The 27,817-nt window shown below is 39.2% G+C and overlaps 1 protein-coding gene across 10 annotated transcripts in view; it reads left to right on the top strand.

Moving 5' to 3' along the window:
* LOC105696685 (nuclear factor 1 B-type) overlaps nt 1-24,263 on the top strand; it is a 58,375-nt gene extending 34,112 nt beyond the window's left edge. For 9 of the 10 annotated variants that reach the window (XM_012419357.2, XM_012419358.2, XM_012419349.2 and 6 more), the window contains 5 exons: nt 2,198-2,341; nt 18,656-18,843; nt 21,586-21,924; nt 22,196-22,430; nt 22,871-24,263. In XM_012419357.2, coding sequence (XP_012274780.1) covers nt 2,198-2,341; nt 18,656-18,843; nt 21,586-21,924; nt 22,196-22,430; nt 22,871-23,067 — 1,103 coding nt within the window. In that variant the 3' untranslated portion in view covers nt 23,068-24,263. Of the gene's footprint in view, nt 1-2,197; nt 2,342-18,655; nt 18,899-21,585; nt 21,925-22,195; nt 22,431-22,870 lie in introns of all 10 variants that reach the window. The other variant, XR_001103739.2, reaches the window with a different exon arrangement.
* Nucleotides 24,264-27,817: the final 3,554 nt, after the last annotated feature.

The following is a 27,817-nucleotide window of genomic DNA, read 5'->3' as shown; positions in this document are numbered from 1 at the left end:
AGATGGAAGAGTTGAGGATTACGCAGGAAAGAATTATCAGTTGCCGTTCCTAGAAAACTGCTGTCTTCTTTAGGGAGATTCGACGTCGTTTTCAAATTACTTCAGTTGCGGAGGGTACAATTTTTGGGTTCAAGTTAAAGAACTTCAAGACCCGATGAATCATTTGTAATGACCCAATATTGCAAAGTTTCTCCCCATACAGAAGCAATCTCAGGGCAGCAATACGAATAATGAGGGAAATAACTTTTGAACTGAACGATTAATGCCCGATTCCGCCAATGTTAAAAAGCTAATCCTCGGTTACTCCGAGTTGGACCTTCCACCGTATTTTAATGGCGGGTTAACTTCCGTTGTTATTTTTCGGTCGTCAGAGTATTCAACCCCCTTGATAAGAATTATGGGGGAAAAGTATGGGTAGAAAGTAGGATGGGGAATACTCGGGGTCGTAACGACGCACATTTTTGGTCATTATTTGCGACCAATATTCAAATTATGACGTCGCGATGACGTTATATCTTATCAGGTCGATAGTACGTCTTGAATGTGGGGATAATTTGACGGTTCTTTGTATTCATATATTTGGGAATCGTTCATTTTCATTTGTCTCAATTTAAGCTTAAAAAATTGTTTCCATTCAATGCGTCCTTCACCAATGACTAATAATCGGTTTACTTGTGTTTATTCACTTGTAAAGTGCAAATGCATATATATGAAGGTGCAGAAGTATTTCTTTCGTGAGTCATAGAATGCTGAATAAATAATTAAAGTAACGTAATCGTTATTCCTTATTGTAGTCATTTTCGGTGGCTGTTGATATAGTCATATTTCCGTCATAGGGTTGCAACACAACGGTGTTAGTTTAAGTCACCTGGACGTCATAATAACCTGACTTATGACGTCAGTTTTGACCAGATTGTGACGTTATATTGACGTCCCTGCACTGAGAGAAAAACAGATGATAAACTATATAATTTAACCCTGTTAAAGCCATTTTTGTTAAAGGAACGCAATTTATCGTTTGGTTTACTATAAGTTGGGAGCTGTAACTATTTAGTAATAGCTGAGCAAAGTTCTTTACCATTGTAGAATAGTTAGGTCACTTTTTAAATACTGTCAGCTCTCGTCCGAAGATGTTATTTCGTCTACTTTTAGTATCTGTAACAATATTACTGGTACAACCATTTGACATTATGGTTTGGTTAAATCAACTTCCTATTTGTACCGAACGTTACTAAAAATTTTGTTTGAGTTAGTTTCGACGGCACCGATAGATGGCGACGCTTTCTCGCAAATGATATGTCTCGCTTGTTTGCATATAAGCTACTTCTCCTTCCTTAACTGACGCTAAAATATGCGAAAATGTCAATCAATCAAACATAATAAGTTTAATAAACGCCAATAATTACAACAAATTATTTATGAAAAACGGTTTTATGACCAACGGAACTATTCGCAACAGTTAATAATATCATATAGGCATGTAAAATATACGATGATATGTCAGTTACGTTAGCAATAATAAAGTGAAATTTACCTATATAAATAGCAAAAAGTTATGTTATTCTACGTAGGAAATTATAGGAAATGTAGAATAGTTCATTTTACTCCTCCCAGAAGGCAAAAAAATATAGTAACCGTTACTAAATTTCTCAGTTCATAAAAAATTGAGATTTCACTATAAACAGTATCCTAGTCCCTTCTGAACGATGAAAACTAATTAAAAAAGATTTAATTTAACTAGATTTTTCTCTCAGTGTGGACTTCCTGTGTATGGCCAGTTTCGGCTTGGTGTGCGAGACCATATATCCGTCGTTAAGGGGATATGAAAGTGGCACCTGAAAAGTCAATCGTTCATGAAACCTTTCTACGAACGGGAGTACCAAATCGTTTCTAACTTCACGACCGGAACATGGAGGCCATAAGAAAGGTCCTGACCCTCGTGAAATTTCATTTTTGATAAACAATTTTGAAAATACCTGTAAACAACTTTCTAGAAAATTGAAATTTTCTGGGGGTCAGGACCTCCCTTAAGGCCTCCACATTCACATTGTCAATTTTTAAACGATTCGATACCCGGTGTATGGACAAAAGTTTCATAAACGAGACCTTTTTGTCGCCACTTTCACATCACCTTAAAGGTTAATCGGTAGGAGTTATTGTTAGTAGCATTTATTAATGAAATGGTGTTATTACATAGGTCCACCACCGGTGCATCAGCTAATACGAAATGATAAGACTGAAAAGGCTCCGACGGTTTCGGTATCGAGTGCGCCAACTTTCTCCCCGATTCTCAGGCCAGAAGATAGTCATCGTGGTATGGACTCTCCTCACTCTCAAACGGGTATGTCCAATCGCCTATCGTTGAAACATGCCATAACGAACCATAGATTACGCGGTGACTCGTCACTATATAGAGATTAATTGTACCAAATAATACGAATAACCGAGATTTCAGTCGATTTGATGCAAACAGAAAGGGAGTCTAGGAGAAAGCACGACCTAAACGGGATATGAGTCGTACGTAGAAAGCTTTGGTATCGTTACAATCCTTTATAAACAGTTTTTTCGACTCATCATTTTGAATGGATAGTTGTATTCTCTTTGTTATGAGTACAATCTGCCTTATGCCAATTTTGTAATAATTCCTTGATGACCATTCCGAAAGTTTCATATGCTTCTTCTAGAAAAATCTTATGGCCGTCTTCAATGAAATATTCCTCTTGATATTTCTTAATATTTGAAAAGAATGTTTGATTACATAAAACAAACATGGTCAATTGAGGAATATCTTTGAATGAAGTATATACCTGTTCGACTGTATCGTATAGAAAAAATATGTTTCGCTCAAACATATTTCTTCTCGATCTAATAATTCGTTTTCTCGGTGAATTCTGAAAGTGGCGTTCCTGAATTTGTAGCGTGGTTCGCCATTCCGCTGCAAGTTCAGGTTAGTTAAACGGTTGTACGAGTAATATTGTATCGGTTACTAAAAGTAGAGTAAATGACATCTTCCAACGAGTCTTGAAGATATTTAAAAGCTAACCTAATTATTATAAAATGGTGAAAACCTTTACTGTTAATATTGTTACGGTTACTACAAAATTCATACCAGAGCCAGGAGGATGCTCAACTATTGAAAAATAGTTGAAGCTACCGATTTGTAGTAAATCAAACGATAAATTGCGTTCCTATAACAAAAATGGCTTTAACAGGGTCAAATTGTACAGTTTACCAGCCTTTTTTCTCTCAGGGTAGAGAAACGAAAAATATGTCATTTTTCTACGTAATTTCTCTCCCTGTTGATACATTTTTCGGACCGTTGCATTAACTTCAGTATAGTAGTTGAACATTAAATAAATCATGCGGGAAATAATGAGAGAAATTTCATAAATGCGTGCAGGGAAATTCTAGGATATCTCGGGAGCGACGTGTGCTCTGTAAGTGTCTTTGGACCCAAAATTTAGTTGCAACGAATGTTGCTGTTGGATTAGAGTTTAAAAAATCATGAGTTCTAGAAAATAAAAGAACCCTTTTACCAACGTCGGTTTAATTTCTCAGGGCCTTTCACATCACCCCAACGTTTAGTGTTACCCTGTATTGTTCCGAAATTTAATTTCACCCTATTTGTGCAGGTATTCGCGATTCTATCTAGAATTATCATCTTTGAAGGTCTTGCATTTGGTGTTTACCAACTTAGGAGTTTTAAAAAGGTTCAATAAAATTATTATCGGCAACAAACTCTCCGAGACTCCCTTTCGGAACTTCTCACAAAATATTAATTGTGAAAAAGTAAAGTGAAAACAATTTTGTCTCCTAACGAAGGACAATGATTCATAGGGTGACATATGCAATCAATGAGACTCTTAAAGAAGACATCTTGTCAAAGAGGAACGTTATTAAATGTACGACAAAAACACGTTTAAATGATGTGACAATCCCTAGTGGCACAAAATATTTGTCTTATATTATCTATATATTTAACAAATATTATTACATTATCGTACATTAAAAATGTATTTCTATTAGGAGCCAAAAAATAAAAAAATATAATTTTGATATATGTTTATAAATTATTAACACTAAATATGTCAGTGTGGTTTCCAAAAGAAATTTACAAGACGTCCTAATAAAATGTATCGCTTGAGACATGTAGCAAAGATTACAATAAAATATTTAGAAATAATTCTGTGCTACTAGGGAATGGGGCGAATTGCACCAAAGCAATCAGTAAAAACATGACATTACATTATGATAGAAAAGAACGATGCAAAACGCGTTCCGAGAGTTCTCTAACAGTATAAAAGACCCGCGAATGTTAACCAGTCTATGCTATAGACTAACTTAACTTTCATTTTTTTACTTGTTTGTGCTCTGCTTAACTTGGCATTAAATGAACTCCCGGTTACGTATCGTAAACTGGGGCTACTTGGACACCTTTTACGCACTTTTTTTCAATCATTCCGACAATACCCAATATTGCAAACTTAAAAAAGGTATCGAATTATCATGCTAAATCAGCATGCTAAATCTGACACGTGCAAAAACGTTAAGTGTGCAATTGAAAACGAAAACTATAATAAAGTGACCAAGCTACCCAGGGATTGGAAGTACTCAGTTTACTCCAGAAACTTCTGTTTTTAATTATATGGACAAAAAATTTCGAATATCTACCAGGCTCAGAATTTTTTCCACGAATGAGATTTCCGAGGTGTTTGATGTTCCTCTTGCCAACTTTTGGCATTTCAGTTCGATCGGTTCCTACGGCTTTTTCAAATTCTCGTTCCTGAAGTAGCAATATAATACGAAATCTCTTCATCCTCTTCCTCGCGATTTTTATTCAACAATTATCCGACACAGGGACAAACATAGAAACAACAGGTTTGTTTGGGTTCGTTGTACTCTCTGCACGTGTGTAACCGATTGCAATACAATTTACTTTACTCCGAGAGAAAAAGAGCCGCTAAACTGAACAATTGACCCTGTCAAAGGCATATTTTTTAAAAGGAACGTAATTTATCGCTTGACTTACTATAAATTTGGAAGCTGCAACTATCTTTTAATAGTTCAGCATCTGCCTGGCTTTTGTACAAATTTTGTATTAACGGTAACAGTATTTCTAGTCAAGTCTTTAACCATTTTGGAATAGTTAAGTTACCTTCTAAACATTGTTGACTCTCGTTGGAAGATGTAGAAGCAATGATTTCGCCCCATTAGTTTCGACACGGGCCGCCAGATGGCCAGATTTCTTGTAGGCGATACAAACAGCTCGTTTGCATACCTGTATATGACCCGTTACTGTTCTTAACGTTTAAGTTACAATGAAAAGTAGATCAATTTAGTTACATCGACTGTGAAGTAACAGTTACTATGTTCTTTTTACCATATCACGATGGTTACTGTAACCTCCTCCGAAAGTTGTCCAGTATGTTGCCTTGCAATAAGGCTACGATTACCACAATTGTGGTTTTCCTGACCATTCTTATATTTACGTGTGACTCATGGGAAGGCATTTGTGTCCGTTATTGTACACTATGTGTGAAAACGCAGCGAACCCAAACACACCTAATAACACATAGCCCAAGAAACTAGAGGAGAACAAAATAAACGTTAAAAATGCCAAGTGCAACCAAGTTATGCCGGGGTGTCCAAGGACCCCCAAATTACGGTAACTAGGAATGCAAGCTGACTAACAAACATTTAACATCGATTATCTCTGAGCCCATTGTGTATCTCTTTTTGCCCAAATGCTCCCCACTGCCACATCGAGTCGATGAAATATTGGTCGGCTGATCGATTGATCGATGCGCTCACAACAGCCGAATCACCCATTGTAACCGACTTATTATTGCATGACGTATCCTTACCGATTAATTGGGGCGATTAATTGAAGAATTAGTCACCTATAACTGTTCGACTACGACCTATCGTCGTAAGGATGCTTCCGTTCATTCCTTCCGGGATTTGTAAATATTGTAAAGCCGAGGAAATAATGCGATTGCATTCTGTACCTGATCGAATCGATGAAGTGTTCCTTATTAAAGGCAAAGAATCGTGTGTCTATACCGAGGCGATATTCGATAAACAGACATTTTTATATTAAAGGTGCAACAATATACGAGGGCATTTGAAAGAAATAACGGCGAACTAAATGTTTCAAGAAATTTAGAGAAACGAATGATGTGCCTATTTTCACCGTAATCACTCTCCTGTTTAATACAATTTTCACCCCGTTGCATCAACTTCTTCGTTCCACCAGATGAAGACGTCTTTGATTGGGCCTTCAGCCAAGAATGGACCGCTTCTTTAACCTCGTCATTTCCAAATCTTCACGTTCTCAAAGCGTCCTGCAAGGGTCCAATAACAATATAATCGGAGACAACAATTCAGTATGGGGGATGTAATGGCTCGTGTCCACGTGCAAGTAACTCGCCACACTGTTTGCTAGAGCAAATTGTATTTGCGTATTCACTCGTAATAAATGTTCAGCAAGAATTTCGGGAGTGGTTCAATATCGACTTGCGCAACTTCAATTTCTGCAAGCAGACGTGTACACGAGCTTGCGGAGGAGTGCAAATTCTTGCGCAACTTCGCTTCGAATATCGTGTACACCAGGGTTGTGTAAGTATAATACGTCAAGTAATATACGTGGTTTTCTACACGTATATTACAACGTATAATACATCCCTAGTTTTCTACGCTATTAAGGGAAGGATACAGTTATTAAGGGAATTGCGCTTTATGCATCCACAAATCCGCGCACATTCGAAATCAGCTTTGGAAACTTGAAATGTATGCATATATGTGCATTTGACGTTTGTTTATAACGGCTGATAACGGCCATTTGAAGTCGTAAGATTTGTAACCAATATTTGTATCAAAGTGTATAAAGGTGGAAGACCAAAAAGTAAATTATGGGTGAAACAAATGGACAAGATGGATGTTTAGAACCTAGCGGATACCGCATGCCTTACGTCTGTCTTGTCCGCCATATTTGATACGTTTTCTCCTGGTTTTCTACGTTTCCTACGGTAAACTACTTGATTTACGTAATGTACGTCAAAAACCTCGAAAATCGTGAAATTACCCAACCCTGGTGTACACTATGGCAAGAACTGTCCCAGAGCAGCTCTCGCAAGGGCACGTGGTGCACCTAGACATGAGCCATAAGAACTGAAATCAATCTCCTATCAATCTGCTAATGATGCCAAGAGTTGCAGGATCAGGTCATGCAGAGAGATCAGAGGGACACGTCAAAGAATTGGTCCATACCTGGCCGAAGTCACAAGCAAAAACGCTTTTGCCTGACAAAATGAAGAAGTGGAGGTAACGGGGTGAGAACTATATCGAATAGGACGATGACCGTGTAAAGCCATAATTGTATTATTTGTATCTCCGAAAGCGTCATTCTACATATATAAAACGTCAAAATATTGATAAAACTTATTTCCAAAGTGGGTGCACCGAATTATTTTCAACTTCGGCACGTGATTATGGAGATTCTAAGGATGCACGCGGTGCCAATGAAATTTCGTTTTCAAGAAAAATATGTATTCTTGGTTCTAAACTGGGATAAATATAAATGTTTTTAATAAAAAATGCGATTTTATGAGTACCGCGTCCTTCCTTAGAGCCTTCATAATCACAGGCTGAAGTTTCAAATGATTCGGTGCATCCAGGGTGGAGATAAGTTATATATGTATATATAGAATGACCCTTTCATATCACCTTAAACATCTCGAGTTACCTTTGACTCTTTCGAACGAGGAAGAGCAATTTGGTAATTTTCTCCTGAACTCAATCCTGGCGATTGAAGTCGCCGTTCTTGCTTCGGTGATGAGCACCATTAACAAGCGTCTTTCGATGTCCAGTGTGCGATACACCCACTTTGAGCTCACTTAGGCAATCATGTAAATAAATGATCTCTGATCCCAAATGATAACAAACTCTTTCACCTGAACCTGAAAATCGACGGAGATGTTTTGCGTATCAGAATTGACTTCAGACATTGAATTGGGGCATACGTTTGGGTTTTATTTTCCTTTCATTTGTTTCGTTAAAAAAAAAAAACGAGGAATGAACTTATGTCTCAATGCCATGAAGTAGTATAAAAAAACATAACGCGCAAAAAGTGGCCCCAGAAACGGGTCCCAAGATCTTCAGACTTTTGCTGATCTAATGATGTGAGCGCAACTTGTGGAAAATGGGGGAATTCCAATCCTACGTAATGAAAATATTTCCAACCGATGTCAATGACCTGAAATGCTTTTAATTTTGTTATTAAGGTACGCAATGCGAAACGATAATCTGCATATGATATACAGAATATGTTTCTGACGTGATAAAGACTGACGGAACCGCTCGCAGGCGATCATTTTTCGTTGCCAAATTTCTCTCGGCCCTAGATCGAAAAAACATCTGAAGATCTTGGACCCCCAAAGTGGTGACGATTTCAATACATTGCGTTGCATCTCTTCATACTACTTCGTGCTTGATACAATACACGTATGCCCATTCTGATTACGTCTCAAGATGAATCCCTGATGCTATTAGTTCATACAGGCAGAAAACTATTTCATCAATCAATGAATGAATTTTCGGTTGGTTCAACCGTTTAATAATACACGGTTGTATGAACAACCAAATATTTGATTAACGTGACGACACTCCTCGGTTTATAACTTTATTACATAAAATCGCGTGGTCTACGCAGCCATATTAATAATATTTATTAGCGAATTGGGGAAGGATGGGATAATGTGGATTGCGAGGAGAGCACCTCGAAATATTTCTGATTTCTTGACCGTTTTAGAAAATCCGTTGCCCAACAGTAATGTTAAGTCATGATTGTTATTAACATTAGGCTTACTTTATATTTTAGTACGTCACAAGATGTTAACGGTGTTATTTTATGTCGTTCATTTTCATTTTGTTATTATGTACCGTATGAAGTATTATTAATTCAAGTCGTTTTCAAGCATAGTCTCCCGTAAACGTTCAATTTAGAAATTTCGCTCTTTCACTCGGGGGGATACATAATCGAGGGCATAAACTCATTTGAGATGAAAATGTGAGAAGGGAGCATCCTCGTCAAAGATACGCAATAGACGCCCGAAACGGTAACATTATTCTTCAGCCATAATGTTTTCATAATGTTTTCTGTTTTGGATTCACCCGATGTTTCAGGGTGTCGTTTAGGATTCTTTAATAAGAAAATCTTCTTCCTTTCCTGTCTACGGTGTACTCGTTAATTGGTCCGTGTGGCACTTTTGTCTTCTTCATTTTTCAATCGTTCCCAATGCATGCCGTCTTATTCGGTATCTCGATCCAACAACTTCAGTGCCGTCGACCTTCCGAAGTTTCTTGTATTTTCAGTGGTCGTTTAAATGAAAAGCTCTCCTGCGGACATTCAAAACCGTTTGTTACAATTCTTGTCAACGGCATTCTCCCATAAGTCGCATAGATTGTTCTTCTTGACCCAGTAGTATTTTTAACTCAATTAGACACGTACAATACAGCTGGACGTAGAAAATAACTAGACAGAGTCTAGGTTCAAAGGGATGTAAGAAAGGGATTAGGGCAAAGTAAACCGATTACTAAAAATGGTTTAAGGACGCATTGAATGGAAACAATAGTTTTTTTTAGCATAAGTTGGAACCAATGCATATTAAATAGGCAATCATAAACGTATGAGGAAAAAGCACGTCAAACCCACGTCATGTTTAGAACGTTCCGTTGACGTTACAAAACGTAACGACGTCATAAGTTGGACATATGGCAGACAAATCATAATCAAAATACGACGTCACAATAACGACACCGTTCTACTTAGGATGACTTCTGAATGCACAGAAGTGCCAGAGGAACGCGCAACATATAAAAGATAATTTGGTTACAATTACGATAGCGACAGGGTTAAAATGCTGTGCTAAGTGAAACCACACAAATAATGAAATTGACCACACAGAACGGTAAATGTAACCTTGCCAATAGACCCTGTATCCGTAGCGGTGCGCTTAAAAAGAACAGAAGTTCTGCTGTAAACTTGTGGGGTGGCCAAGCAATATTTGCATACGGAGGCTGGGACCTCGGACTTGAAATGGGTTTCAATTCGGTGGCAAAATTAGGATTCGTGTTTCGCCAAATTTCTGGCTCGAAGACGAGACTGTAAGATCAGGTTCCTCCGTTGTTTTCTTCGCTCTCCTGTAAAGAATCCTTCCAGCAAGTTCGGCTTCGCGTAGGTGCACTAACCGCAAGAATCCCTGGTGTAACATGCCACATCCAGGACCACTCTGTTGTGGAAGCACTATTGGCTCAAGAGGTCCCAACATTCCTTTTCTGGTGGTAAGTGTAACAAGAGCATGGACACTTTAGGATGCATGCATTGATTATACTACATTACCTTCCATGCTCTCCAGGCGATACATTGCGCCTCCTCTATAATTGACTTCTCTACTTTAAAAAAAAAAACATATAAAAAATAAAAATGAAAGATCAGAACGGCTAGCATGTTAAACTTTTTAACGTCGACTCCCTCTGAACTGAGTAGGGCTGATGATAAATGTTCACATGTTTGCTGCGAAGTAACTAATCGTCGTTTATCGTATTTCGAGTCGCTCCAACAAAGAAGTGCATCTCCCGGGAGCAATGGTGTCTCATGAAGCCTATCTCCATAAGCCGAACTTCACTTGCAAAGTCACTGGAATGATTTTAAGATAAAGGTCAATTTCTCTGCATTTGTCGAACGGTCCATCCCATATCAGTTCAGTATCCGTACTCACTAACCGTGCTTAGATCCAAAACGTGATTTAACGAATCCGAATGGAAGCCTATACACCTTTCAACATTCGTGCTTTCTGGCCAGTGTCAATTCGAAAGTGTGCTGTGTGTCCTTTGTACAACGTACAAAATTCTCCCTAGGTTTTTCATTTATCCGAAGTTCACAAAGAAATTTGCACTTTCTCCTTTCAGCTCGATTAATTAAGGAGTAGAGGGTTACGGGACGACCGAGGGAATTTCAAGATTACTCCGATTGGTTTAAGTACTTATAGAGAGAATTATTCGAAACCAGGGTGTGATTTAAGAAGGAGGAAGTGGGCAACTCGAACGCCTATGTTAGCCTCTTAGGTGGAGTCGATAGGTTTTGGGTTTTTATGGCGTACAAGGGGTTTCAAAGATCGAGTCTTTGAGCTTTCACGCGACTGAACAATTTATTTGTAACGTGATCAAGAGGGAGAATAACGTAGTTGTAGCACGGCTAACACCTGATACAACATGAGACGATGGCACTAAAAGCCATAAGCCACGTGCCTGGGTAGCACCAGGCGGAAATATAACAAAACGAGGCTGGGCATCGATTATGGAATTCTAATGCGTTTTCAATCTGGTTGGATATCCGCTAGGAGTTCTTCTCGCCTTTCTTGATAGGAAATGTCTTGCGGGATACAATAAATGGATTCGTAATCGGTTACCATCGGCTTCTTCTGAATATCTAACATCTCCTTATTTTCTCGAAAGGCCCACCCTTTGCCCCTCAAGAGTTGTCGGAACATTTTTGTCCTTCGAGCAGGATCGAGTAGACAGCTCGGAAGTCGTAACTTGCCGTTTAGAGGGGATCGGCAGCTCAATTTGATGAATTTCACTTTAAATTCTGTTGATAACCTAAAGAAGGTCGGGAATGCTAATGTAACTCCTCATCGTGTGCAGGTTCTCCTAGTGGTCCTTAAGGGACACTGCGAGCAGCTTTGCTGAACCACCACGCGATTGGCTTCGTTATAACTGCATCGAGTAAATGCGACGAACGATAACTACCTAAGCGCTTTCGATTTCACCGAGGACCTATTTTCAATCGGCCCAGGAGTCCTGCCTGGAGTTTCTTGATCGGGATCTTAAGTGCAGATATCTCACCTGTGCCGCTCGGACGTGGAGTGAATCTTGGGACCTTTCGGGTTCATTTGTGAGCGATTTGTGCATACGGTGGTGACCGTGCCAACTGATTTGGTTTGTGCCGAGTGCCACGGTGACAAGATCTGGGGAACCAGAAGAAGTCCTCCTACTGTCAACGTCAAACCCCAAAGCGAGTGGATTACAGTCTCGTTTCTGGACGGTCGGAGTGCATCAGAAGGGAGAAGTTGTGACCGAAATCCGCCAGCCGAAGTGGTGGTAATTCTTTCCAATAGATGCAACGTAGCTTTTTATCTCAATCGTGTCCGATTGAGTACCTATAACTTAAGTTTACCATTAACAGGATTATCAGGAATTTTAAGAAACTGCATTATAAACACTTTAATGTTACGATTCGCCAGCCGACGTGGTGGTAATTCTTTCCAATAGATGCAACGTAGCTTTTTATTTCAATCGTGTCCGATTGAGTACCTATAATTTAAGTTTACCATTAACAGGATTATCAGGAATTTTAAGAAACTGCATTATAAACACTTTAATGTTACGATTCATTGATTGGATACAATTTGACATTAAACCTCTTTATTTAAGAAACGGCGATTTGTTTTCAATGTTACCTCCAGGAAAGAATGGTTCCCTTGGATTTTGGACGTATGTAGAATTAAACTCTGGTTACAAAATTGCCAGGAACAATTAACTTTTAGAACTACATGAATGACATGCAAAGAATATAAATATTTATAAACGAATGAAATTGTCGAAATGAAACAGGATCCAAGAATTATCGGAAGCAAGGCGTCGCGTCGTTTGACAAAGGTGTCTTTAAATTTGAAAATAGATGTGTCGCAAGGGATGCAAGAAGAGCCGTAAGAGCTGTTCTAATCCCACGTATTTAGTACGTACGATGGCGGACATGAATGCCTCCCTTGCAGATACGACATCGCCTGTGCAGGATGGAGGGGCATTGATGTCTCCCAGTGTACTATAAAGCGAATTCGGACTCGACCTCGATCGGATCAGGTCTGATCTGGACCGATCGTAGGGTAGCCAAAATCTTGCGCTCTATTTCGGTACATAGGTCGATCGCTACGATTCCGGTAGTCAAAGGTTTCCCAAAAATGATCTACAAAGGCTGCTCATCCCCCCACCATAGCGATCTGTAGACCGGGATATACGACCGTAACATGCATAATAGGAATATCGAGCTCAATGTGTACAGACGATAACCGTCTTTTGAACCAACCTCTTTCGGTCATGAAAGTATAAAGTTGAACCCTAAGAAATATACGTGCAGTCTTTTTCTACAGGAAAATCTAACCGAACATTCAATAGCGACATTTATCGATACGCGTTACAGAATGTACCGACGGATCTGATTGGGACTTTGTAAAGCAGCAAGTCTTCTAATAAAGGACAAGGAAAATCCACCGATATGGCCTACCTCCTCGTCAAAGTACGCTGTTGAATAACAAATCTGTTACTACGTCGTAGTCCTATCTGCACATACTTCGATCTCGTATATATTCGTTACTTTCACGCATCCCTTTCACATATATGCTGGAGAAAGCAGTAGAACGAATAATACGATATGTGCCATTATGCCCTGTAACTGTGTAGACATAGCAACTACACGTTTCAATTTATGTGTATTATACCGAAAGGTCTATGATCACGTTGCACATTAGTATTTTTCGGCCCAGGCGGGGCCGTCCGTCCGACTGATCTGTCCATTGTTGATCGGCCCGATCAAACTGGATTCCCCTGTCAAGGAATCATCAAACTTTTCAGTGGCGATAGCCTGTATAAGATGGCGTAGAAGTGTTAGGTTGTCCAGAAAGTTATTGCGCTTTTCGTTGTTTAAGGAAATGTGAAAGTGGTATCCGAGGGGTCCATCGTTTCTGAAAATTCTCTCCGAAATGGGGGTACCGCAAATTCAAACTTTACTACGTGAACACGGAGGCTATAACAAAGGTCCTGACTCCTATGGAATTTCAATTTTTATAAAGAATTTTTTAAATATCTATAAACACATTTTTATGTTTACATAGTAATGTTTGAAACGATTCACTGGACCCAGTTCGGTTAAAAGTTTCATGAACGAGACCTCTTTGGAGCTACTTTCACATCACCTTGACGTTTGATGCTTTGTTTTCAAAGAAAGTTGCATTATACTTTATGTCCATATTATGTGCCATTTTAAAGAGCAGACTTCGGTCTACATTTTGATGACCATAAATGTGTTTTAAATATTAATCGCTTTTTTCATTGTGAAAATGGTTGTCCAGAACTTCAAGGCTCTCATCTCAGTCGCGGAACTGTTGCAGCCAGACTGCCTTCTGCATTAGTTAACGATTCTTGGGCTAAATACATTGTTGATATTGTGAGCCACTATAGCTGTCTTGAGGCCTATTTTTAACTGGAACAATAAAACCGCCCGAAATTGATTCTTTCCCGTTTTCAATGAAATAGTCCATGCACAACAGAAATTAATCTATAAAACACAATCACTGTTATCAAAATGTAGAAAATGTAATCTGCACCTTAAAATGGTACACGACCCAAGCATAAAGGTAAAACCACTTTATTTGAAAACAAAGCATCACTTCTTAAGATGTCATAAAAAGGCAATTCTATAAGTATCAAAACGTCAAAATATATATACAACTTTTCTCCAAACCGAGGGCACCGAATCATTTAAAACTTCCGCGCGTGATTATGAGGGGTCTAAAGTACAACGTGGTACTCATGAAATTTCATTAAAAAAAATATGTATTCTTGGTATATGTCGTTTGAGATAGATAAAAAAAAGTTTTGTTCGAAAAATTAAATTTCACGAGCATCACGTTCTTCATTGGGGTTCCTATAATCACGTGCTCGAGTTCCGAATAATTCAGTGCACTCAATTTTGAGAATAGTTTTATAGATATATCGACGTTTTATATATGTAGAATGGATCATCTTGATGAGGAAAAATGGCAAATTACTTTCTGGACAACCAAACACGATCCAAAAGAAAAAAATAGTATAACGTGGGTTTAGGGAACCGACAGACAGACGGATGGATGGCGCCCTTTGGGCCCATTTAATCGTTCGCACAATCGTTTACCCGGTAAGCTAATTGTCGCTATCTGTCTGTCCCAGCGTCTATCTGTCTATATCTGTCTGTCTGTCTGCCTACCGTGTTACACCCACCTGTTCGCGTATTTTTCATTGAAGAATGAAACACAGCTTCGACTCATTCCATATGAAATACTCTCCGAGACTGGAAGTATTCTTCTAGCGAAATACATTTCATTGGAAGATCCGCTGGCAAAAGTGGTGAAAAAGCTGATATAAAGTATTACCTTCAACTTTGTTGTATCTCAATATTATATTTTAAAATACAGGGTTCGGTAAGAAAAATTAAATGAATAAAAAAAAGTTGGACAACGAAGAAAGCACTAGCGAAATCTATACATGTTTAAAGAAAAGTTCTAACGTTTGAACGTTGTCACTGAGTATCGTAACTTTTTCCAGTAATAATAAATAAAGTATAAGAATACCTCATTAACATGAAGGAATAATTTGACGCGGCATTTGAAACTTTTAAACACATATAAAGTAAACTTTCAATGTCATTAAATATTCTACGTTTTCCCAGCAATATTTCACATTTTCCGGAAGTGGGAACAGATCTTTCGAACAAAAGTACGTTTACTCAAATTCAGAGTTAAATTTTCTCTCTTACCCCTCGATGCACGATGATTTGTCTAGGTGTCAACTTTGTACACTTGAAGACTGACTCTCAGAACCGCACATAACAATTAGACTCTCGTTACTTTGGCAACAAATGTCTACCCAATCTAAGGATCAATAATCCCGAAATACAAATTACATTTCTGAAGTTTCGATCAGCTTTTTGACACTTTCGCCAGAGTAGATCGATGCGATCAAATTCTCAATAATTAATACATACGATGTATTAACATTCAATCAGGTGTACAAACAATATTTAAGGTGAAGCGAAACCCCCAAACAAGTCGATTCGAATAAGACACATCTTTATAAAGATATTGGATCGACTGTCTCAAACCTTGACACATCAATCGCGAGCACCTAAAAATTATCCTAACACTTTGAAAATTTGAATTCTCGAAACAAAATTTGTTACTCAGCCAAGACCAGAACCAAAATGGCGTCGTACGCGAGTCTTATAACAATAAACAATATATGTCAAAGCCATCGTACCATGGGTCCCCTAAACGTAACATTTACCAAAAATCTTCTTTATCGACGTCGATGAAATTTCTCAGCGTGTTTCGCTTCACCTTAAGTAACATTAATTAGATGAAACCCTAATGACGTACAGATTTCAAGCATTAAACACATTTCAACCGTCATCGGATTTGTGATATCTTCCTGGTGTTCATGTTTTCCTCATTTTATCATAAACGTGAAAGTTTGCAAAGATAACGTAAAGACGACTGATTCGAAGCTGTGCAACGTGCACACTTATGACTAAGTATCTACCTCACTCACTGTACATGGCCAATGCTCTGGGTATGTCGTATGCTGGATGGATTAATTAAATTAATTGATTAATTGATTTCCTAACCTTGATTGACCGTTTATGCTCCGTAACGTGTACTATTACCTCTTCTATTGTTGTTGCGATGTTGGTGTTGTTGTTCACTATTAATCATTGTTGATGTTGATGTTGTTATTTTGATGTTTTTGATGTGTTGTTTAATCGTTGTTTACATTTGCTGTTCGATGTTTGTCGTTGCACCGTATACGTAAATTCGAGTATACATACACACGTGTATGTACGGACAAATATTCTATGTAAGTCCACCATATACGTGAAAGATGTATATATGTATGCGAGTGTGCCTTCGCGTTTGCGTACATGTCCTACGCACGCGCGCGCGCACATGCACGCGCACGTACACAAACATATGCATACACGTACATGTATTTGTATACGTATATGTATGGGGAGAGTCTTATGAAAGGTCTGAAATCGGTGGGACTCGGTTATTGCGAAATCCTGCCCATTCTTTAATGAATTGCAAATTACAGTCAGTAGTGCTCCCCAGATAGCTTAGTGTCGTCGCAATGACGTTTTTTTAACTATTTGTGCGCGACGTCACGTGTTCAAAATATGACGTCATGACGACATTACATTTTATGAGGTCACTAGAACGTCTTGGAGTCTCCTTTTATCCACGTATTTGTGATTATATATATTTAATTTTCGTTCATTTCTACTTAAGCTTGAAAAATACCGTTTCCATTCAACTTCGGTCAATTAAGTTTGCTTCCATTCTTGTACATATGTAAAGCCCAAATATGTAAATATGTGGATATGGAAATATTTCTTTAAGTCATGGAACGCTGAAAAATAATAAAAGCAACATCTGAATACTTTTCTATTTTATATTTCTGTTCTCGTTTTATTTGATTTAGTTATTAATTATGGATCATAATACTTGGCGATATGTAGATGATAAAGGATATGGACCTAACATTGAATAATTATTATTCCCCATTGTAGTCATCATTTGGTCGCTCTCGATCAGTCATGTTGACATAATGCTTTGACATCTTTGGACTCTGACATGGTAACGTCAGTTTGACTTCGTCAGGACGTCATGGTAACGGGCTTTATGGCATACGTTTTGACGAGACTATGACGTCATATTGACGTCAATGAGCTGCCTGGGATGTATCGTGACAGACTGTCGAATTTGTGATCGAGCATTCCTTCCCCATCCCCATCCGTATGACAATTCGTCTCATTGTTCGAATAAGCACGTCTTCGCATCGGTTAAGTCCTTTCAATTTTGTACCTTCCGTAAGACTCCCGCTGTACATATAAATATACATTTCAACCAGCCAGCCTCACGCTTGGAGTGCATCGTTACATATTTAATATATTCGCCACCATAGTTTGTCAAGTTCGTACCACCGTAACCACCCCCTGTTATATTTATGCTCTAACTTTCCCGCACTTGTTTTACCCAAGTTTTACCCTACCGAAAACTTCTCACGAGGGACTAAAAAAAATTAAACGCTTCATAACTCAAGGTTTGACCGTAATTCACAGTTTCCATTCGAAAGAATTCCTTACCCAAGAAATTTTGCAGGAAGATATATTTTAAATCGGGTAAATTCAACGTCCTTAGGTCCAGAGAATACGATACAATTAGTGATGACATTGATATCAGGTAAAACTGCTATTTTGTCTGACGAGTTGTAAACCACAGTGCAGAAAAATTTCGTTACAACACATCCGATTACTTGTCTTAAAAGTATCATATGTTCGCTGTCACTCCTTCGCCTGGTCTCCGATAAATAAGATTCCGAAATGGACCGTGTCCTCCTGACTTCGTCACTATTCGGTTGTCCCACTGATCCTTTATACTAGCTGGATAGCTGATACCTTACAAAATGGCGTGACATATCGAATTGACAATTAAACGTTTGCTCTTGCCACGATTGACGGATCGGTGGTTCAAAGCTTTTGCACATGCGCACCAGTTACTTATTTAGTGGCGCTGTTTAGGGGTGCCTTGAATTCGTCGAAGCCCTATCAGTATAGAAGAAATAGATATCCGCTATCCAATTGGTATATAGATCAGGGGGTTGTCCATCGTTCTTCTTCTTCTTCTTTTTTTTTTTCTATCTCGTTAATTTAGTTTCTCTTAAGGGGGTGGTTTAGGCTGGTCGCGGAATGTGATATCAATGATGACGAATTTGAAACATGTTTCAGGGTTACATTCGCCGCATGAGGGCCTGGCCGGAGGTTCCGGTCAGGGTCTATCCAGCCTCGCGTATTACCAACCCGAGCACCCTGGTTCCACGGGGGTAGTTAAGTATCCTGAGAACGGACACGACACCCTCTCAGATTTCGTGACGTTCGTCTGCCAGGAGGCCGAGAACACTCAGCAATTGCCTCAGGTAGTTGTCGGATTCGTCAAGTCCGCCAAGGTGCAGTCGCTGCCTTCAAATTTTAGTACGTCCCGTAACCAGTAAAAAGTCTTAACTGTTGACTTAATCCTCCCTATACGAAAACTGATGTTCATTAGATCTTGACTTGGTAGCGACCACATTGCCGCGGGACTTACCGCTTTCGTCCTCGCGTCATTTATTCTTTTCGACCTGTCGTTATTCAATGTGTACAGACTACTGTGATGCCCTTATATCGTATCGTAATTCTATCTTCCATTTGAATATTTTTCTATTCATGCATCGCCAACTGATATAACATTCTAGACAATACTGGACACGATAATTTCCCAAGTGCATTGTGTATCGGGCAGTACACCATGACAGAAAAATCTAGTCGAATTAACTATTTTTTAATCAGTTTTCATTGTTCCAAAACTACTCGGATGCTTTTTATAGTAAACTTAACTTTTTTTCCGAACTAGGAAATCTAGGAGCGGTTGCTATATATTTATATATACTTTTTACCTATTGGGAGCAGTAAAATTAATTATTTTACGTTTACGACTCTATTCTAGGAAAAATAACTAAACTTTATACTATTTATATAGTAAAAATTTCACTTCGTTATTGTTAACATAACTGATATATCATCGTATATTTCACATGCCTAGATAGGATGATTAACTATTATGAACAGTTCCGGTAATCATTAAATCTTTTTCAAGAAATGTTTTTCTGTAATTACTGGCGTTTATTAAAATGATTATTCTCGACTTGTCGGTATTTTCGCATGTATTAGCGTCAGGTAGGGATGAAGATGTCGCCATCTCTGACGCTGGGATGTTTTATATGCAAACAAACGTTCCGCATCATTTGCGAGAAAGCCTCGCCATCTATCGGTGCTGTCGAAACTAACTCGAGAAAAGTTTTTAGTAACGTTGAGCAAAAGGTAGAATTTTTTGTACAAAAGCACAACCATTGATAAATTAAAAGAGACGGCAACCCTAATGCCCGATTCCACCAATCTCGGTTAAATCATCGATTACCTAACCATTGGTTAAAGTTAACGTCCAAGTTAATCATGGGTTAAAAACGTAAATGTTCCACCACATTTATTCAGAGCGTGATTAACTAATCGTATACATCGTATACACCTTGCCTCAAGAAGTAAAGTTCTTCGATTAAGAATTAATATAAAATATTTTCAAACGTACTTCGATCATTAAGAAATTGTAAATAGAATCAAAAACGCCATCGTCCGATTCGTCATAAAAAGATGTTAATACATACTTAATCTAATCTATGTTTTCCTCACGTTTGTGCAGTTTTTAGGTCGAAGTTCAATTAACCGAAGCTAAAAGATCGAATTTGGCTGGTTAATCTAAACGGCGGTTAATGGAAATTAACCTGTCGTTAAAATGTGGTGGAACGTACGACTCGTTGTAACCGAGGATTAGCTTTTTGACCGAGGGCGGTGGAACCGGGCATAAGCAGAGGAGCATATGGATTGAACCTAGTCAACCGTCAAGACTGGTTCCAATACCCAACATTCACACCAAGAAGGTGATTTTGTACCATATGCACGGAATGTTTGATTTTTAACGCATGCACCGCGTACGCAAAATGGCAAATTCTTGAGTGGGAAAGGAAAGTTATTTTTATGTACCGTTGGGCATGCGCACTTCGCGCAACACCTTTCTCGCACTTCTGTACTTGTGCTTTTTGATAAATCTTTGTACCCTCTGCCGAGGTTGTGCCCCTGGACTTCACGATTTCTCAATTTAATACGTCAATTCGAATGAAACATTCCCTGGATGGTTACAAAAAGTACCTCACGTGACAGATGCGAGGAGGAAGCTTTGACTCGTATGACGTTTCCAATGTTCTTTGACTATAAAAGTACGGACCGCTAGTTGCCAACTTCACCCAGGTTGACAGGATATCGGCACCATCGTGGACCAAGAGCTAAGAATTTCGAATACCCCCTAATAATTATAATTTAAATATACAGCGAAATAGATTCGCGATTAATTAAAAAAAAAAATGGACAGCTACTGCTTGGTTAAAGACTGCCAAAGTAGAAAATATCGGAATAAAAGTAGAAAGAAGACGCTAACGTATCAGTTTAAGTTAAGAAATTAACCGATCACATCGGATTAAGTGATACCTTATTTATACCTCCGTGCAACGCGGAGCTTTTAAGTGAATTCTAAAGTATATCAAGAATTAGGTATACGTGCAATAGCATTTGGAAGAAAGGTTCCGCAGCTACTCTATAAAATAATATTTATATCCCTTATGACCGGTTCCACTAACCTCGGTCAAAAGTTAATCCTCGTTTAAGAGTTGTACCGACGAATTCCGACGTCTCCTAGAAGCCTATTGCTTGGTTAAAATGTGGGGTATCTAGAATAGTGAATAGTAGGGGAAAGTGACTACTTTCCTCCCTTGAGAAGTATAGAGTAACGTGGCACGTAATAGACAATTAAAAAAAAAGTGTTGTATTCGAACCGACTGATTTGAAGGGGGTTTCACTTCACCTTAAGAAATCGTTGGCCCGGCGAGGCCCTGAAAAATCCCTGGAGGGATGAGCGCCGTTAATGGATCGACTCCTCCACTTTTTCGTTCCTGTACTCGGGGTGGAATTCTATCGAGTTTCCTTTTGCATTAGCGCGAAGCGTAAAGGTTTAAGCGAATTATATGCCGATCCTGGGTGGATCCCGCGGTAATCGATCGATGATCAATTTCCAGGCGCAGCTCGCGGGACCGCGCACCGGTGTTCAAAAGTTCTCACAGTATTACCCGAGCTCGATGTTGCCTCCTCCGCCCCCAGCACCGATGGCGAGGCCGGTGGCCATCATCAGATCGACGGGGGCGAATTCACCGCCTACATCCTCGACCTCGCCAAACGACCCTTCGGAACTTGGGCCCAACCAGGATCAAATGGCTGCTGCCGCTGCTGCCGTGGGCCTCGCGTGTCAGACTTCGGTCGATCCTTCCGGCAGGAAGAGTCCTGCGAGGATACTTGTCACGGCGCCCCACACCAGCAGGGAGTACACGTTCGCTCACTTCCACTCGCAGCCTGGACAGGTCAGTTCGATTTTACGATGGGTCGATTTTGTCTTACCACGTGGACTGCCACGTGCCCCACAATCGGGTGACATATCAGTTAAATAAAATGCGCGTGGTAGTCAACGTGTTAAGGTGATATGAACAGCGAGCTGGGGAAAAGCGGGGGGGATTATTGAATTTTTCCAGTTCGACTTTTGTCGACATCGGACACATATTCAGATCTAGCAGTAGTAAGATAATAATCTAAATAGGAAGGAAATTAAGATGGTCAAATGTCTTGGTACAACAGCAAATCTTCACATACCCCACCATCGGCTCCATGTCGGGGGTGATCTCTCCGACGAATCTTTCTCTCTTTTCGTCACCGGTTTCGGTGACGAGGCCAGTAGCTACGCAGAGATCGGTTCCGAATGTCCCGCCCCGTTGGAATACTGCACCCTTCATTAATCTCGAAGATGACTACAACATGATTGCTCCAATCATCGCAGGGACTACGAGTGAACCGCCCTCCGCTATGGACGAAGGTGAGCACCTATCCGAACGGTTTAGCGTTTTACCGAGAAATGTAAAATGCAAGAATAGGATCCTGGTTAACACGGTGATAGCGTCTACCAGGTCTTCGCCACCCTCCTAAATCCGGGATTTGTAGGATCCGGATCCAGTCGATCGTCGAATTAATTAATACGCAGATTCTATCGAGAATATCGCGTACTCTGTCACCTGGGTTACTAGCAGTTAGCACTCTGGTATAGAGATCATTGTTGAATTTGTGATCGGGATTGCTCCCCTCGTCCCTCCTGATATATATACCATGTATACCATAGCTCATATATATACCATATATACCATAGCTCGCCTAATTGGACAAAAGGGCATATCTCCCCATTGGCAAAGTTCTACCGATTTTGGACCTTTCCTGAGATTCATCCTGTAGAAGTATTCGAACGGAGTATCTACTTTTCAGAACGATATTTCCACCCGGTTCACCCGAGCAACGTTGTCGACAAGAGCGGAAACGGAGGAATAATAGGGACAGAGCTTGGCGTAAACACGGATCACGCATCTCATCATCACCATCATCACCAACAGCACCAACAGCAACAGCAGCAACAACAGCAAGTGATGCAAGATAAGACAGGAAGACCGAAGTCTCCGCCGTGACCCTGGAAGCCATATCTTTATCCTACGTTGAGTCCTTCAAGACTCGTTCGTTCATCGAGCTCCTGTCTACCCAAGTCCTTACTTATATTACGCTTAAGCAAGTACCTTGACGACTTGGAAATCTGGGTGTTAGCAGTGCGCGTTTTAGCCTAAGGTTTCTCGTTCCATTTTAGGCTAATGTAGGTAAGGACGTATCACCATCCACCTGTTTTTCCTTTCGTTGGCTCGCCCCTTCATTTTAATTTGGTGATAACACGAGCAATGGACGTTAACGAATACGAGAGGTTCGCTTTGCCACCGTGTTTCGATTCTGGTCTCGACTCGGACCGTAATCGATCGTTCCCAGCTGTAGATTGTCTTTTCTTTGTAATTGTTGTTACAAAATTGGTGCCTTTAGATTATCACTATTTTGATACATTTCATTTTAGCAAGGTAATAAAGTACCGAGGTTATATTTAGATCGACGCTATACACTTACTGGAACGATCCACGAGTTCGGCTTGCAACTACAGCGGATAGAAGCGCTCGTTCCGACTATTGTTTGATAACTTAACTACTATATATCGCTGTTGTCGATACGTAAGAGAAGCACCGAAAGGGCTGACCGTACAAAGACGCGTTCCCACGTACGTACGTCGTTGATGAATTATTATCCACGAGCGGCCAAATCGTGGTGGTTGGTAGATCATATTCTTCCGGAACTTTATCGGTCGATAAAGGGACTGCGAGTAGATGCTCATTCGATGAAGTGATCCCACCCTAATTATTAGTTAGCGATTTTCCCTAATGAATGCCTAATGCTCAGACTAGGGCTAATACTAGTGCTGACTAGTACGGACTAGTCATCAAAGGCTGCTAGATAGAAACGAAGTAACGATTACCGATGAACACGGATTATTATGCATCGTTAATTGGATGATAAGGCAGCCACGAACGAACGGATAAGTGTAAACGCGGACAGGATTTAAAAAGAGATTACGACGAGCACGTCGAACCGCGCTATGTGAATATTATAAACGCATGCACTAAAGTGCGTTAAGATGGAGTGAAAGAAGAAAAAGAAAACTTGGACATGTTAAAGAAATACCAAAGATTGTCCTGCCTGTCTAAGAGTGCTTCCTCGTGGCTCTTAGTGGCGGAAAAAATGTCGCCTGGCCCGTTGGATCCCTTCGAGGGTGACGTGAGAAAAAAAAAAAGTATCAGCGCGTTACTACGCAAACACAGAATTAGCTTTCCGTTTGTTCCTTCTGCACCCCTATAATAAGAGGTTTTCACCTGTCGATTGATACACCTAATACTTGTCGATGAAATAGGGAATTAGGAATTCTCGAGTTTTCATTTCTTTTCTTTTCTTTTCTTTCAGGTCTGTATGTGCAAGTGTAAATATTCTCTCACCACTGAATACGGCGAGCAATAAGTGAAAAGAATTCTACTGTTTTCCCCAGTCAAAAAGCAAACGACGAAATGAAATCCAATGTAATGAGCCGCGGAACAATAAGTAATTGTGATGATGAATTTTTTACGGGCGATAGATATGAATATACAATTTCCTATTTCATGTTTGGTTTAATAGGCTTTTCTCGAGTACCGCAGTCGTTAGGTAGAATCACTTTTGATTTATAAACTAACAACGACTAAAATAATCGACATAATAGTTTTTCTTTTCCTTGACTGTGTTCGTACACTTGCCGATCTCCTATGTTGTTGTTGCCAATTGTATTTTCAGTTGGACCGAAAACGCCTAATTTATCGAGTGCATTAAAAACTAATCACGAGTGCTATATATTTTTATTCCGTTATATGTAAGTAAATGGAGACACGTTGTTGCCACCAGTACTGACTAAATGACAGCAGAACGCACAGTGTATACTATACGAGTATCTATTTACAGAGAAAGTGAACGCTCAATTTGTACATTAGTACAGTTATCACGTGAATTTATAACGATACAATAACGAACATTTGTAGGCCATTTTATTAGGGGAAGTGAGCCAACTTCGAGCAATACGTCCTCATCTTGCAATGTGTGTCATTAAATGAATCGTTTCGTCGCGTGTGATCGAAAAAATTGATCTTTCGGAATTAACTAAAAAAAGTTGATTATTAAATATATACACTTGAACACGTGAGAGCGATTGGAATGAATGGACTTACTTTAACGGAAGTGCGTTGCGGTTACTTCTCCACAGTTTGCCCTTGCAGAATAGAGCTTCTTCCATGGTTGCTACGTTAAGTGGAGAAAGAATATATTTTATTACCATTTCAAACGTTTAAAAAACGCTTTGACGTTTCCTCGGTAAGCGTGCGACCGAACTTCCGTGCACAAAAACGCATTCATTGTATCGCGGCGAATCGTGCTAAGAATGTTCAAGCTATACATTTCTTATTACGTAAAGGGGACAGAAAACGAAAGCAAACTCGATCGTTTTAAGGCAACGTCTGTAGTAGAAAACTAGTTTATAAAGTACCAACGATAGAGGCACGAATGAGTCGATCGACGAGGCAGAACTGTAATTTCTTTTCGAAACTTCTGTTCTCACGATTGTCCCGGGGAACATGAGATCTACGGAAAGCTGAAAGAAAGGAAAGAGTTTCGTTACGCGTGTGCACATTTCGCTACTTAGTTATAACTCAACGGTGCGATAAAGGAAGTTACTAGTTACTATTTACATCCGCAGTGTCATACTCTAAATGGAGACGTACAGTGTAAGCGAATGTTGGAAAACGTATAATTAATCTCCTAGACAAGCGAGGTCGCACGTGTACAGTACACTATTATTCCTACCATCGATACCGTAACTGCTAGTACTTCTATTACTCTAATACCATACCTATTACTATTACCGCTACGATCACTATTATTACTGCTACGACTACTACTACTACTACTACTACTACTACTACTACTACTACCACTACTACTACTACTACATCTACTACTACTACTACTACTACTACTACTACTACTACTACTACTACTACTACTACTACTACTACTACTACTACTACTACTACTACTACTATCTATTATTATTATTACTACCACCACCACTACTATTACTATTGCTACTACTATTACTGCTACTACTACTACTATTATTATTACTACCACCATGACTACTACTACTGCTACTACTACTACTACTACCATCACTACCACCACCACCACCACCACCACCACCACTACCACTACTATTACTATTACTACTACTACTATTAGTACTACTGCTTCTACTACTACTACTACTACAACTACTACTGCTACTACTAATACAACTGCTTTACTGCTACCACCACCATCGTTGCTTTTGCTGCTACTAGTATTGTTATTACAAATTCTATCACATCTATAATACTACTATTATTAACACTACTGCTGCTGCTACTACTACTACTACTACTACTACCACAACTACTACTACTACTACTACTACTACTACTACTACTACTACTACTACTACTACTACTACTACTACTACTACTACTACTACTACTACTACTACTACTAATAATAATAATATTACTACTACTACTACTACCACTGCTAATAATAATAACAATAAAATAACAATAATAATAATAATAAATTCATCGACTATTGTTGATGTAACTATTGCCACAATTAGTATGACTATAGAGATTCTACTATGATATTAAAATCTATAAAAGGAACAATGTAAATATAAGTTAAAGGCGCTGAGGGATATGATTCGATGTTACGGATACGCGCAGTAACACGAGGACATACGATGAAGAATTATCGTGCAAACATTGTTTAAAAATTGTTTAATGTAATATTTAGTTGCTAAGCGTTCTTTTTAAATAGTTACTTGATTTACGTAGGAACTGTGCAATTTTCATGTGGGAATGGTTTATGCTAAATGCAATTTTTCGCAACTTTTAATCTGGCTTTAACGACTCATCAGTCGTCGGTCCGTCTCATTTTGGTTCCTGTGCAACCGACAGGTCTGGGAACTGTAATAGTAAAGTAATCTATTATAATGTAGTTACGAATTATGCGAACATTTTCGATGCCAATTAGAATAAATAAGATAGTTACAAGTGACTTGAAGGCTTTAGTGCATTAATCGATAGTAATTGTATTTAATGATAGGACATGAGGCGATTTGGGTGGTCCGGGACTGTGGAACTCACACTTTCTCCTCTTTTAGTCGTTTCGCGTTTCGTTTTTGTTTGAGGTTCCCTCTTAACATTGGGGCATGGCCGGAACTCTTACATTTAGTACATGTTTACTCATATCTTCTTTGCAATAATGTACTTTTACGCATTTCTATCTTGTTAGGTTGTCGAGATTGCCGTCTTTGCTGTTCACGATTTGATGCTGTATTTGCAAAATAGGCTATTTTTCTTAATGTCTCCGTTGTACTCAAGATTTTCATAACAATTCATTTAAACATAATAACACCTTTAAATGGTGGTCGTTAATGGCCACAGAGCGTCCAGACACTGTTAAGCTTTAAGGTTATTGTTTCCGCCACGAAATATTTGAACCCCAAGTGCACTCTGCGTTAGTTATCGATTCTTGGATGAAATGCATCGTTGATTTTGCGAGAGTTCTTTTAAAGCCACTTTTAACTCGTGCAAGGAATTCCTCCAATTTTCCTTTTATTCTGTTTTTTAATTAAACAGTATAAGTAAAGAAGAAATTGACTTTTAAAACACAGTTACCGTTGTCAAAATGTAGAGTCTGAGAAAAGTCTGCGCTTTAAGGTGGGACATAACATGGACA

This window comes from Orussus abietinus, unplaced genomic scaffold, assembly GCF_000612105.2.
Source record: "Orussus abietinus isolate OABI.00-Male unplaced genomic scaffold, Oabi_2.0 scaffold23, whole genome shotgun sequence".
NCBI lineage: Eukaryota > Metazoa > Arthropoda > Insecta > Hymenoptera > Orussidae > Orussus > Orussus abietinus.
The sequence above is the reverse complement of the archived record's forward strand: the minus strand, read 5'-3'. Positions and strand labels throughout refer to the sequence as shown.